Source organism: Papaver somniferum, chromosome 5, assembly GCF_003573695.1.
Source record: "Papaver somniferum cultivar HN1 chromosome 5, ASM357369v1, whole genome shotgun sequence".
NCBI classification, from domain to species: Eukaryota; Viridiplantae; Streptophyta; class Magnoliopsida; order Ranunculales; family Papaveraceae; genus Papaver; species Papaver somniferum.
The window spans coordinates 187,474,228-187,486,942 of record NC_039362.1 but is presented as its reverse complement, the minus strand read 5'-3'; the positions used below and the strand labels follow the sequence as shown (position 1 = coordinate 187,486,942).

Below are 12,715 nucleotides of genomic sequence, written 5' to 3'. Positions count from 1 at the left end.
TACCATTCGCAATCCTTAAAGGCTTGTAATTAGCAATTAGGCATGCAGCAAAAAATCGGACTGACAAAGGTGCACGCATTAACCGGCTAGCTAAAATGCGTATTCGGTCAACTATACGGTCAAAAGTTCTTGATGCGGGGAAAATGCGACAATTCGTTAATTCGCGTATAAGTCGTTTCACGTGTACAAATACGACACTTAAAATTCGACATGTATTAAATTATAAATATACATTTTTAGGTTGGAGACATGATTTGTCGGATATATATCATATATAAGTTATATATATATATTATTATTACCAAGGGTGAAGTGGGCCAGTGACTGGTGGCCATGTTAAGGAGCTGTAGGTCCTGGCATCGAACCTTCACTCTCTTGCACCCTGACTCTCTTGCATTTTTTTGGAACATTTGAATGTTGACGAATAAAGCGGCCGACCAATTCTTTAGTTCACATAAATCGCAAATTAACCGGGAAATTCTTAAAAATCGCGTTTTCAAACCGCGGGTGAAATAATTGGCCGAATCTTTACGGGACGGATCAGTTCGCGAATATTCTCGAACAATTCGGTAAACATTTACCGAATTGCTAACTAGGTAAATCGTTGATTAGGAGAAAAGCAGAACAAAGAAATTGAGAGAGAGGAGAAAAGCAGTAGCAGCTGCACCTGACAAGAAAGCTGTGCATCTGACGGCGAAGTAGAAATGCATGCTATTGGCTGATATTAATTGGGTTCTCAAGTTGGCTTTAGTTGGCATGAATTGTTTGCTTGGAAATATATCAGCTCAATGGAACTGGTGTTGGCAGTCGGTGATTGATTTAAGTTGAAGGTACTGTTGGGTTAGAGCAGTCGAGTAAAAGCATCACAAAATTGTTGTTGTGATTGAATCTATGGTGGTGACTGAACATATACGTGAGAAATAATGGCTTCAATATAGCTTCAAGATGCTCCTTCTGTAAACAAGATGAAGAAACAACTGAACATATATTAAGGCATTGCAATTTTAGTGAGATAATCTGGCAGTGGCTAGGAGGTTTGTTTGCATTCTTCAATCTTATATCCCTTGAGGAGGTTTTCAGTATTGCAAAGTCAAAAAGTACAGTTGTAAGAGAAATTTGGAGATCTGCTGCACTCATAACTGTAAAGGAAATATGCTTTCATAGAAACAGAATGGTGTACGATGATGAACAACCTAATGCAGAGGTTTTGAAGAGGAATATAGTTCAGTTCACTAAGGAATGTGAAGTCAGGATGAAAGGGCATATGTGAAATACGATTTAAGACTTACAAATCCTTAAAACCTTTGGCATGAAATGCATAAAAGTGAAGTATATCAGAATTCAAGCAATCTTCTTCTCCTTACCCATTAGACCTAACATATTATTATGTTGTGATGGTGCTGCAAGAAACAATCCTGGTGAAGCAGGATATGGATTTATTGGAAGAGATAGCGCAGGAGGGTTCGTAATTGCAGTAGCAGGTGGAATGGGTATTGCAAGCAATTATATGACTGAGATTTTTGCTGTTATAAAAGCATGTGAATGGGAAATAAATAAGGGATTCTTACAGCTATGCATAAGAACTGATTCAACATCAGCTATCAACTCTTTCTCTACCAGAAGAATACCCTGGTATGTACAATCCAGATGGAATAAAATTGTTGTTGCACTTATCAGTTTGGAATTCATACACAGTTTGAACTTCTCTGCAGATGGGTTAGCAAAGATGGGTGTCTCCTTGCCTAGAGGTGAGAAGAGAATTTTCTTGAATAAGCCAATTTTTTTGTCAAGTCTAGAACATCCAGATAAAGTTTATTATAGATTTGGGTAAAAATTGAGAGAGTTGAGTGATTGTAAACATTCACTTTGAATAACTTTTGTAATCTTTTCGGATTCAATAAAGTTTTATTATTAAGCAAAAAAAAAGTTGGTGACTGGATTTAATATGGTCTATAATTAAAATCAATCAGTGGAGATGGACTCACGATTTAACTCGGTAATGACTAAGATGACTTGATTTAACTCAGCTATAGTGAGGCGATTCGAGGGAATTGATGTCTTTTACTAAGCTGGATAACTACCACCTATGCACTAGCGGGTGTTTAGAAAAAAACTGGGTGGAAAAGGTCAAATGTGTGACACTAAATGAATTCTGAGAAAAGTAGTGGCACTTTCTTAAATATGAAATTGGAAGTGTAGCATTTTATTAAAATCTCCAACTTCTAAAAGAAACGAAGTATATATATTTTTCATGCTTACCTCGAATAAGGAAACAATGTTGAGGGCTAATGCCACCGTGATGCATCTTGGTAAAATCGATAGCGTCAAAGTTGGTTCTAAGCTTACGAGGCCTCCGATGAGAGCTGTTGAATACAACGAAAATATCGTCGCTATGATCACAGTTGTGAAGATCTCCGCTGCATGCCTCTTCACGAGTTGAATTATGCATAAACCTTATACTCCCTCCGTTCCACTATTAAGTGACCTAGTTTAAGTTTGCACAACTTAAGGCAAGCAAGAGAAAAGAGTATTTTTAAGCATATTTTACAATTATACCCTTATGGATAATAATTAGTGAAATTTTGAAATGATTTATCTCTCAAACTACACCACGGATGTTCGCAAACTTCACACCACTGAAAAGCATTTTAAAACGCCTACATAACGAATATAAACATGCCTATCAAATAATGCATATTTCTTATAATCAATTAAAAGGATAATTTTAGAAACGGGGGAAAATATTTCTAGCCCATTTTCCTTTTTTGTTATATCTAAAACCCACCAATAAAATGATAGATATCTAAAACCCATAATTAGTTTTAATTTTCCTATTTTTACTAAACTAACCTTAAACTAAATAAGGAGGTTATTTCTGATTTAGGAAAATATATAAAACATATTTAGGAAAAATATTACTGCCCGCAAAAGTCAAAAACAAAGATATTTAGGAAAATCCCCAAAATCTCGTTCACCAGTAATTGTTTGTAATTTTGGAGACTAATTCTGTTTTCAAAATTCGCAATCTTAGATTAGTGATTCTTTCATAAATTAAGGAACAAACAATTTTTTTTAACTAAAACAACCTGATTTTTTTTTCTAAAAAATGTTTTAGTTAATGATAATCCAAAAAGAATATCTACGTTCTATTTTTAATTTTTTTACTTCTCGTTAAGAGTGGAAGCATTCTTTTTTGTCTTTTTTAAATTGTAAGCACACACTGAAAAAAGTCATATGGTAGAAAAACACTGAAAGTTCGGCAAAATCACAATTAGCACGTTGAAATTTTTAGTTTTCACGTTTTGCAACAAGTTATGTCTTGAAAAAATTGCAAAAAACTATGATTTTTACATTTTTTTAAGAAAATTACAATTATCACCACTATTAAAAACTCGATTTTTCACAATTATCTTGGAAAAATTGCAATTATCACCATCAATGAAAACTCCGATTTTCAGAATTATATGATAATCAGAATTATAATCCTAATGAAAATTCTATTTTTCACAATTTCAATTTTGTGATAATCACAGTTTTCAACGAATTTTTAATATAAAATCAGAATTATCACCAGCTCGGTATCAAGGCAAACCCTAAAATAGAAAAAAAAAAATAAAAATTTTTTTAGAGATCATACGGGTTCTACTAGTTCAATGAGGAAGCAAGAACTTAAGCAAAGCAACTAATGATCCTTCATTGACAACCAGAAATATTTGATAGAGAAATCAGTGGGAGCTTCTTTGTTAAAAAGCCTTGGATCAGATGTGTATCATTCGTTAGGATGTTGACAAGATGTCAGTGGAACACCATTAGACTCCGAACATCTCATACAAAGAGAGCAATGCAACCCACTGTCATTAAGCACCACAAATTCTAGAATTTGCATTCACATACAGGAAAGAGAAAAAGATCTAGAAATCAGTGAAAACCAAAAGATTTATATTATTGACAAAAGATATTACTCAGGGTTAAAAAGATTCATTAAATACAACTTCCTCTTTTCTTTTCTGATCAAGCCTTTTTTAATCAATGAAAATTGTATTTGCAGCCGAAAACCTATTAGCGGTGAGAAAAAAATGATGGTAACGGGAATGAGAAGATACTCCGCCTAAAAAAACGTCTTTAGCCATCAACCTATTAAAACTGAAATATTTTTCTTAATTTTAGTAATGCGGTTGGATGAAAGGTGAATTTAGTCCTAACCAAAATGTGAAAATCTAATACCAATCTAATCCTATTAATCTTAACCGTAGATCTAGTATTTTGGGCTACACATATATGTAATTTTAATGATGGGTTACTAAAAGAGAGAAGAACCAAACTTGGGTTCCTCAGAAATTTCCACTTCCTTGTTTAGTGATATAGATCACTTAATAGTGGGACAAAATATAAAAGTAAATAAGTCACTTAATAGTGGGACGGAGAGAGTATCAAATACAATCTGTTATGTCGGATCTTGCACTATTTTGCCATTCTCTTTTTGAACATGGAGAACGCGAAAGAAATAATAACGGATCCTAAGAATCCCATTAACATATCGCCCGCTCCAGGATAGACGAAGTCTTCGTCAGGTAATATTCACTACCATGCTTCAAGAAGAAAGAAAAAAAAACTCGGTTCTTGTTGAGTTCATACCCGATGTACAAGTATACTCACTACCTGGGTTGCACAAACACTGCATTTTATGAGTCTTGTCTGTTGTAGCAAAAATGTTCCTATAACACTCCTCGAAATTTGTACAGAAATGATATAATCTTAACTGTTGGATGGCGTAAGATTAATACCTGATGGATGATTTGTAGACCGTTGAGATGATCCACAACTTTTCCTCGTGATGCGTCCTTGATGATAGGAAAAATCCTCCTCATCTCTTCAATGCTCTTGGATTTCTAATACTCTTAATGAATGTAGAAAAGGAGGGAGGTACCTGCAAAGACACTCTGATGCCTCAATGAGTAAGGAGCTCTAAACAAGTTTTAGTGGAGAGAAAAGGATTAGAATTGTGTACTTTTACTGTTGAAATCCCCCCTTATTTATAGGTAATAGAGGGTATGCATCCAGTCAGTTACCTGTCTGCATTCATTTTGATGGCACATCTGGATCAAATACCATCCAGATTCATTATTATTTAAATCATAATTATGTATCTAGACATTTAAAAATATATTTGTCCCAATAATTTACTTTTATCCATTCCCTCATTTTAGGGTGACCAGGTTAATAATGTACTTGGACCAAATATATATCTAGATTAATTCTAACTTCTTGGGTTGAACATATTCAACCCCTTTCAAGATACGATGAATGTAGTCACCTTTAACAAAGGCTAACATATTGGTTCTTAAATTTTTATGGGCTTAAGATTTAACCCATGAACAAAGATTTTTGTTTAAATCTAATGAGTTGATGACTCTATTAAGCCCATTCCAAATATATATGGTCCAAACATCGCCCCCTCTTAATTCCCAATTTATTGGTGGATTAAGAAGAGTGTCATGGATCAGTTGTATCATAGTTGTACTCTGACGGCCCCAAGCTATGTATTGAAACGGTATGGTAGTATGCTTGCGAACAAGGTTTCTCTTGGTGTTGCCGGACGAGAGTTTTCCGTAGTTGAATATGAAAGATGCTTCATGATTATATCACGAATTTCAAGTTATGTGTTTGTCGTTGTAATAGGTCTTCTTGCTTGCAGCACAAAAAAATATTTTTTTCGCTGTGTCAGATATTGCACTGGCTGCTATAAATGTTGACACGTCTCTTGGATAATTTTATCTCTTTTTTGAGACAAGAGTTCGTGGTTGCACTGGATATGAGTGCAAGACTTAACTCTTCACTTGTGATTTGAAGCCGTAGATGCCAACACAACGGAATACTTTCTGCTCGTAGTATAGTTGTTGTATAACTTCGCAGTACGGTCACAACTGCTCATGCATTGAGAGCTTGATAAGTGATGTTCTTCTGATGCTTTTTCGAGTGATGCTTCAATAAAGTTTCTTCATGCAAATATATATTTTTTTTCCTCATTTCAGCTCCAAGAAAGCTTCTTCATGTCGATTTAATTTTATTTTTTTTATCTCCTTTCGCTCCCGCTCCAGTAAAGCTTCCTTTTGAATATATATATATATATATATATATATATATATATATATATATTTCCATTTTCGCTCCTGCTCCAACAAAGTTTCTGCATGCTTTTCTTTTTTACTCCATCCAAGTTTCTTCGTTTTTTTTTTTGGTTTGTTCCTTAGGAATCTTTATTGAAATAATTTTTTTTTGTTATTATTATTTTTTTTAGACTGTGCAGCCTTTCCAATTCTGAATTTTCATTACCTTGAAACGGGGTTCCATTGCCTATGAAATAAGGTCCTTGCTCATTCTAAGCATGCGTTAATATTAGCTTGCTTATAAATTCGTGCAAGATTGGATAAGATTACGCGAGGTTTATATTCCCTCTAATCAAAGACAATTTGTTTAGTTCTCACTGCCCTGAGATGGGGTTCCATTGCCCATGGAACGAGGTCTTTGCTATTTTTGAGCCTGCGCTAAACCGGTTTAGCTTGCTCGCAAATTGCGCAAGTATTGACTAAGACCGTGCAAGGAAAATGTTTCCTCTAATCAAAGTCAAGTTGGAATCGGTGCTGGCTATGCGAGAGTCATTGCCTGACATCTCTTGCCAGTATGCGCGGAGTTTATGTCCGATCTTAGCTATGCGAGTATTATTTTTAAACGACTCTGGCTAGTATCGAAGTGTGTGCATCATGCATTTGTTTATGAATTGTGCACTTGTATGTGAATTATGCATTTGTTGTAGGACTATGAAATACGAATATTGAAAACAAATTAAGCAATCTTTTAGGTTTACCTTATGAGGCGTGAATGGATGCAACGTCGCAAATTTGCATTCCGCGGTCAATTGTGACCTATTTCCAAGTTGTCGAAGTTCCAAGTTTTGCGATCCATTTTGCTGCTCTTCACTCAATATAACTTTCTCTTGATAGCTTATGTATCAGGTATGGTCTTCCCCAGATGCCCCCAGCTGTTTGACTATCGTGAGTAAACTCGGAATGGTGTGTAGCTCCATTTGTTTTAAACTCGTGATAGTTTTAAGTTGTATCCATCTGATGGACCAAGGGTGAATGCGCAAGCAAGTAACTCTGGAATTGGAGTAGAGACATATTGAAGATGTTTCCTCTGATTTGTTGTGAGATACAACTTGAGATTACTGATATTTGCGAGGCTAGGCTAAGAAAATGTGTGTGGATTGAATATGCTGATTGTGTTGGCATATGACTATTGCCATAAACAACATCCATGGAAAATTTCTCTTATTTGAAGTTGAAACTTTCCTCTTTTTTTTTTCGAGGTATTCCCCTCGACTCTGATAGTCAAGGTATCTCTATCGCTGGCAACTGTTGTTCAGCCAATGTCTAGATACCTATTGTCGTTCAGATTCTACGATGGCGTGATGCCTTTTGTAGCTATCATTTTTCTTGGATATATTACTTGCTTCAGGAGATTTCCTTTCTGATGATTCAAGTGTCATATCGTGATCACTTCGTACCCGTCGCGCTCTCCAACCCTCATGTGAAGATCGTGCACGCTGGTATAGAATAATACTTTTATTACTTGTTTGTGTGTCTTATCCAGTGAGGCCTTCCGAACCTTCACGATTTTTCTTCTTGGAGTCGTCATCCGGATGATGTCTCACTTTGGATGGAATTTCTGTTGTCCCCTTCGTCAGTGACAACTTTGCTATTTTTTCCTTTTATGCCCTTGCATAGCTATCTGCCCTTGCGTATAATTCTTTGAGGTTTCCTACCGGATGTACGGTTAAGGAATTGAATGTCCCGAATTCTTCATAAGACAAGGAATTCTTGTATGCTTCAATGATGAGCTCAACACCAATCGCGCCGACTTCTCCAACTTCTCGGCGAAACCGTTGGTTGAAAGTTTCCAGACTTTCATTTGTTTCTTGATGAAATCCAAATAAGTGACTGCTACATTTTTTTCTTCCCAGATCGATCTTATATTGCTCGAAAAATGCGTCTGATAGCATCCCAAAGTTCGCAATTGAATTTGATTCCCATTGTGAGAACCAAGTCAAAGCTTTACCTATCAGTGTCACAAGAAAGGTTCTGCATAACAACTCATCGCTATATCCCCACAGACTCATTGAAGCTTGGAAATGTTGCACATGTGCCACTGGATCGCCGCTCTTTCCGTCGAATAACTCTTTGAACTGGGGCTGCACAAAGTTTGCTAGTGGGCGGATGATAGACACATTTTTGTGTCTGAATTGTCCTCAGTGTATCCATTGCTAGTGCTTGATTTTATAGTTATTATGGTGTTTTTATGTTTGTGTAGGTGTTTTTGGAGAAATACACTTGTGTGAAAAAAGTTGCTCAAAAAGTGTTATTTGGACCCCTGGAGGAAAATCGCTATACGGGCCCTCATTTTTGCTAAGTGTCACCCACGACTATATGTAGCCCATTTCTTTTCCACAACACCCATTTTTGTCCACAACACCCATCTTTCTCAAATTCAAATTTTCAAAATTGGTGGGAAAATAATGTTTATCACTGTCAAATTTCAATCAAGAATTTGGAGGTGTTATAGGGAGACTAAATGGCTGAAAATTTATGGAATTTTTCCTGGGACATATACAAAGCTATTACAAGTGTTTTGGTCGATCAAATTTGGCTGAAAAATCCGTGAGAAGAAAACAGGGCAGCACGTGCATGAGAGGAACAGTTCACGGGATTGCATGAGTTTTGGAGAATTTAAACATGTTCTGCTCATGTTTGATGACTCGAGCAACACTTTGGACCTTGACAAAGATAAATAAGGAGATTTTGCAGATGTAGAAACGCGTGAGAAGCTAAATCAGGGAAGAAAATATTCCCAGAATATTTTCTTTACTGTCCGAGTTCAATGAAGAATATTGAGAATTATGGCGTGATTAAATGAGGCTGAGGAGTATAAATAGATTGCCGAGACGGAGAGTTTGGGGTCGAGAGGAGAGCTCAGGAGGCGTGAATCAAGAGTTTTCAGAACTCTGTTTCTGCTGCTGCACCAAGAACACGAAGAACAAAAGACCACCAGAGGAAGTCGTTTATCAACAGTGACAACGACAGCCACACGAGGGTCGCAGAGATACAACAACAGTAGTTCTTTTTTATCGTTCTTTCTAACAGTGTTTTGCAACAATTATAAACGTTGCAAACACCCGATTTTCATCATTTTCTCCATTTCATCACTTGTACACCTACTTTGAGCAATGAAATCAACTTTTGAGCGTGTTTCCAACATCATGATGAGATAAACCCAATCCTTGGGGCTATGGAGGAAGCCGTTGTTTCGGTAAAAGTGATATATTCTCTATTATGATTTTTGCATTGAAATAAAAATTGTTTATATGATTTTGATTAGTTAGGTGTATTTTCTCTTGATAGAATATGCTTGCTTTAGGGTTTTGATATTCTATGCTTGGATTAACATCTATTCTTTTGGAAATCTACATGTCTAGGCAATACTATTAGAATCAATTTGAATGTTGAGTTGCATAATTATTGTTTTATTAAATCACTAATATCAACCAATGATGGAATCCTAGCCCCATTCTCTCCATAATTTTCACAACATCTTTTTAATTTAGTTTGTTATTTTTATTTATTAAAAAAAATCTAAAAATCCGCTTTCACAAGTCTTGAACGAATCATATTACTACAACAACTTTGAAAACACATCAAATTTTTGGCGCCGCCGACGCGGACTTGTCTTTAGGCTAGAGTTTTTTTAGATTTTTTTTTTAGGTTTTTATTTTTTTATTTGTTATTCTTTACGTTTTTGGGTTTTTGTCCTTTTTCTTACAGAATTCGGAATTTGGAGCGAAAGAAAATTTTGCGAAAGCTTTTGGTGAACACGTAAAGACTTCGAGTAAAAGGCAAAGCGAAAGGAGCGAAAGAAGAAGATTTTTTTATTTTAAAAAAAAGAGAGACATTTTTATTTTTGTAGATTTTTTTTTTAGACTTTCTTTTTCTTTTGCACTTTATATTTTTGGACTTTGGACTTTAAATTTTGGGACATTATTTTTTTAAACCCTACGGAAGGGTAGTTTAAATATAAACTGTTTGCAGAGAAGGACGGTGATTACGATACCACCTCGGCCCCTCGGGTTCGTACATTACATAGGAGTCGTGGCTCGAGTCGACTACAAAGGTTCATCCCCCGTCTGGTACGAGAGGTAAGTTTGTCGAAAAACTCGCGAATCCCCTGTCAGCGAGTTACTGTCTTCCTTCGTATGCATATATGTTGAGGACTTGAAAACGGCTGCTTTAATTTCCTAGTAAAGGGCAAGGAATGGCCATACAAGATAAGGGTTCGGATTTCATCACCGTTCTCTTCTTTCCCGCCTTAGGAAAACGACACCAAACGCGAACCTAAGCCTAAAATTTTGACTAGAACGAGACCGATAGGGTAACGAGCTTAACAGGAAAGTCATTCGAAAAATATTGGTTACCATTTTATGCATACTTCGAAGTTCTTGATGGTTTCTGTAAGTTGAATGCGTGACTGCGCCGCCTTGTAATACCGGTGAGGCCTTGGGTATCAAAGCTCCACCGAGCTTCCCACGCCTCTATTCAACTTACTTTAACAAGGATTGATTCCATAGGGGTTTGCTTAAATTATAATGAATTCCCGTTCGAAGGATTAGAAGTTGGTATAGAAACAATCTAAGTGGATCCATCATGCTTTTTGTTTGCTAGAAATCAGTAGGTTTGCTGTGATGGAGTCAGCCTATTTTGTGTTTGCATATAACATCCCTTCCTTTTTAGGACTTTTCTTTTTAATTTTGTTTTTTTAGTGTATGCTCGAAGTTTTTAAACGGTCTTGGAAAAGAAACACTCTAGGTCGTTTGATTAGTGACAAACCTAGTAGTTCTTGTTGTGAAGGCGGGGAGCTCGAAGACTCTTCTTTTGAGAGCCCTGTTTTTGGAAACTTCAGTTTTGAGAATCTGTCTCTTCGTGAGGAAAGTATCCCTAGTACTCCTAGTCCTTTGGTAGTGCCAGAAATGACAACTTTGAAAGCTTTGCTAAACCCAACTAGGACCTCTCGTCCGTCTTGTATCAAGTTAGCTGAAACCGAGGCAAATTATGAACTGAAACATGGGACTTTACAGATGCTCCCAATGTTTTTAGGGAAGAAAAATGAGAACCCCTTTTTTCATGATACGAAATTTGAGTAAGTTTGTAGTACTCTGAAAATTAAAAACCTAAGTGATGATGCATTGAAGCTTAGGTTATTACCCTTTTCCTTAAAAGATAAAGCCAAATCTTGGTTGTATAGTTTGGACTCTGAGTCAATTGAAACCTATGACCAACTTACTTCAGCCTTTATACATAAGTTTTTCCCAAGGCATAAAACACCGTCTATTAGGACACAATATGTACTTTTTCCCAACAAGAGGGAGAATATTTATATAGGTACTTAGAAAGGTTCAATGACTTGATATCTCAATGTCCTCATCATGGTTTGGGGAAGGTTAGGTTAGTTCAGATCCTCTACGAGGGTTTAGATTATTCAACAACAACCATGGTTGAGTCCTTATGCACAGGTGGGATTGAGAATAAAACTGTTGATGAAGCGATGACATTTTTGAATGAAATCGCCGATAAGACCCAACAATGGGAAAATAGTAGGGAACCCCATAAAACAATTCTTCTAAGTAGAGGAAATATTAATAGAGTAGAAGGATCTCATGAGTTAGATGCCAAAATAGAAGCTATAGCCAAAAGGTTAGAAGTCTTAGAATTAGGTCATTCTAGTGGTAGTAGTGAAAGAAATGAGCCTTTTTGGGAAGGCCATGCTGTTGAAGAGCAAGCCAATGTTCTTTATAACAACACTATGTTTGATAATCGACAGAAGTTTGACCCATATTCAGAAACCTATAGCCCTGGTTGGAGAAACCATCCAAACCTTTCTTGGTCCAAGGGACAGAATCAAGGTCAGTCTAGTAATGCTCAGGTTCCCCTAGGTTTTGGCTATACTAAGAATCCTTAAGCCCCGACACAGTTTCAACACCCTTCGGATAAGAAGATTATGAGTTTAGAAGAGTTTCTTGCTTTGTTAACTCGTGACACTGTGCAGTTTCAGCAATCTGTTGCTCAAGGTTTAGAAGAAAATAAGAGAATAGGTCAGGCTAACTCTCAGGCTATTTCCGAGTTGAAGAGAAAGAGGTAAGTTTGCTAGTCAGACTCAACCCAACCCTAGAGGAATTAATGAAATAGGTGAAAGACCATCTGATCATGTGAATGCTATTAAAACTCTTAGGAGTGGTAGAGTGATAGAAAACAAAGTTTCCATGCCTGATAATGAACATGTTGTAGTTCACCCTTCTGAACCAGAAACTGAGGAGACTGATAGAGTCTCTAAAGAGACCAATGAGGGTCATATTGAGCCGGGATTTGTCCTTAGAGACCCATTCCCACAACTGCTAGTTCCAACTAAGAGGGAGTCCAATTTTAATGATATATTGGAGGTTTTTAAGCAGGTAACTATGAACCTTCCACTACTAGATGCAATTAAGCAGATTCCCTCTTATGCCAAGTTTCTCAAGGATATGTTTACGCGAAAGCGAAAGCTTATTGTCCATAAGAAAGCCTTTTTAGCTAGTCAGGTGAGTTCTATTGTTCAGAATACCACTACTCCTAAG

General features: G+C 36.4%; 1 protein-coding gene across 1 annotated transcript; it reads left to right on the top strand.

Moving 5' to 3' along the window:
• Positions 1-1,309: 1,309 nt before the first annotated feature.
• Positions 1,310-1,831, top strand: LOC113280338. The gene has a single exon (XM_026528979.1). It carries the CDS (start codon positions 1,310-1,312, stop codon positions 1,829-1,831), a length of 522 nt encoding a protein of 173 aa, XP_026384764.1.
• The last annotated feature ends 10,884 nt before the right edge of the window (positions 1,832-12,715 follow it).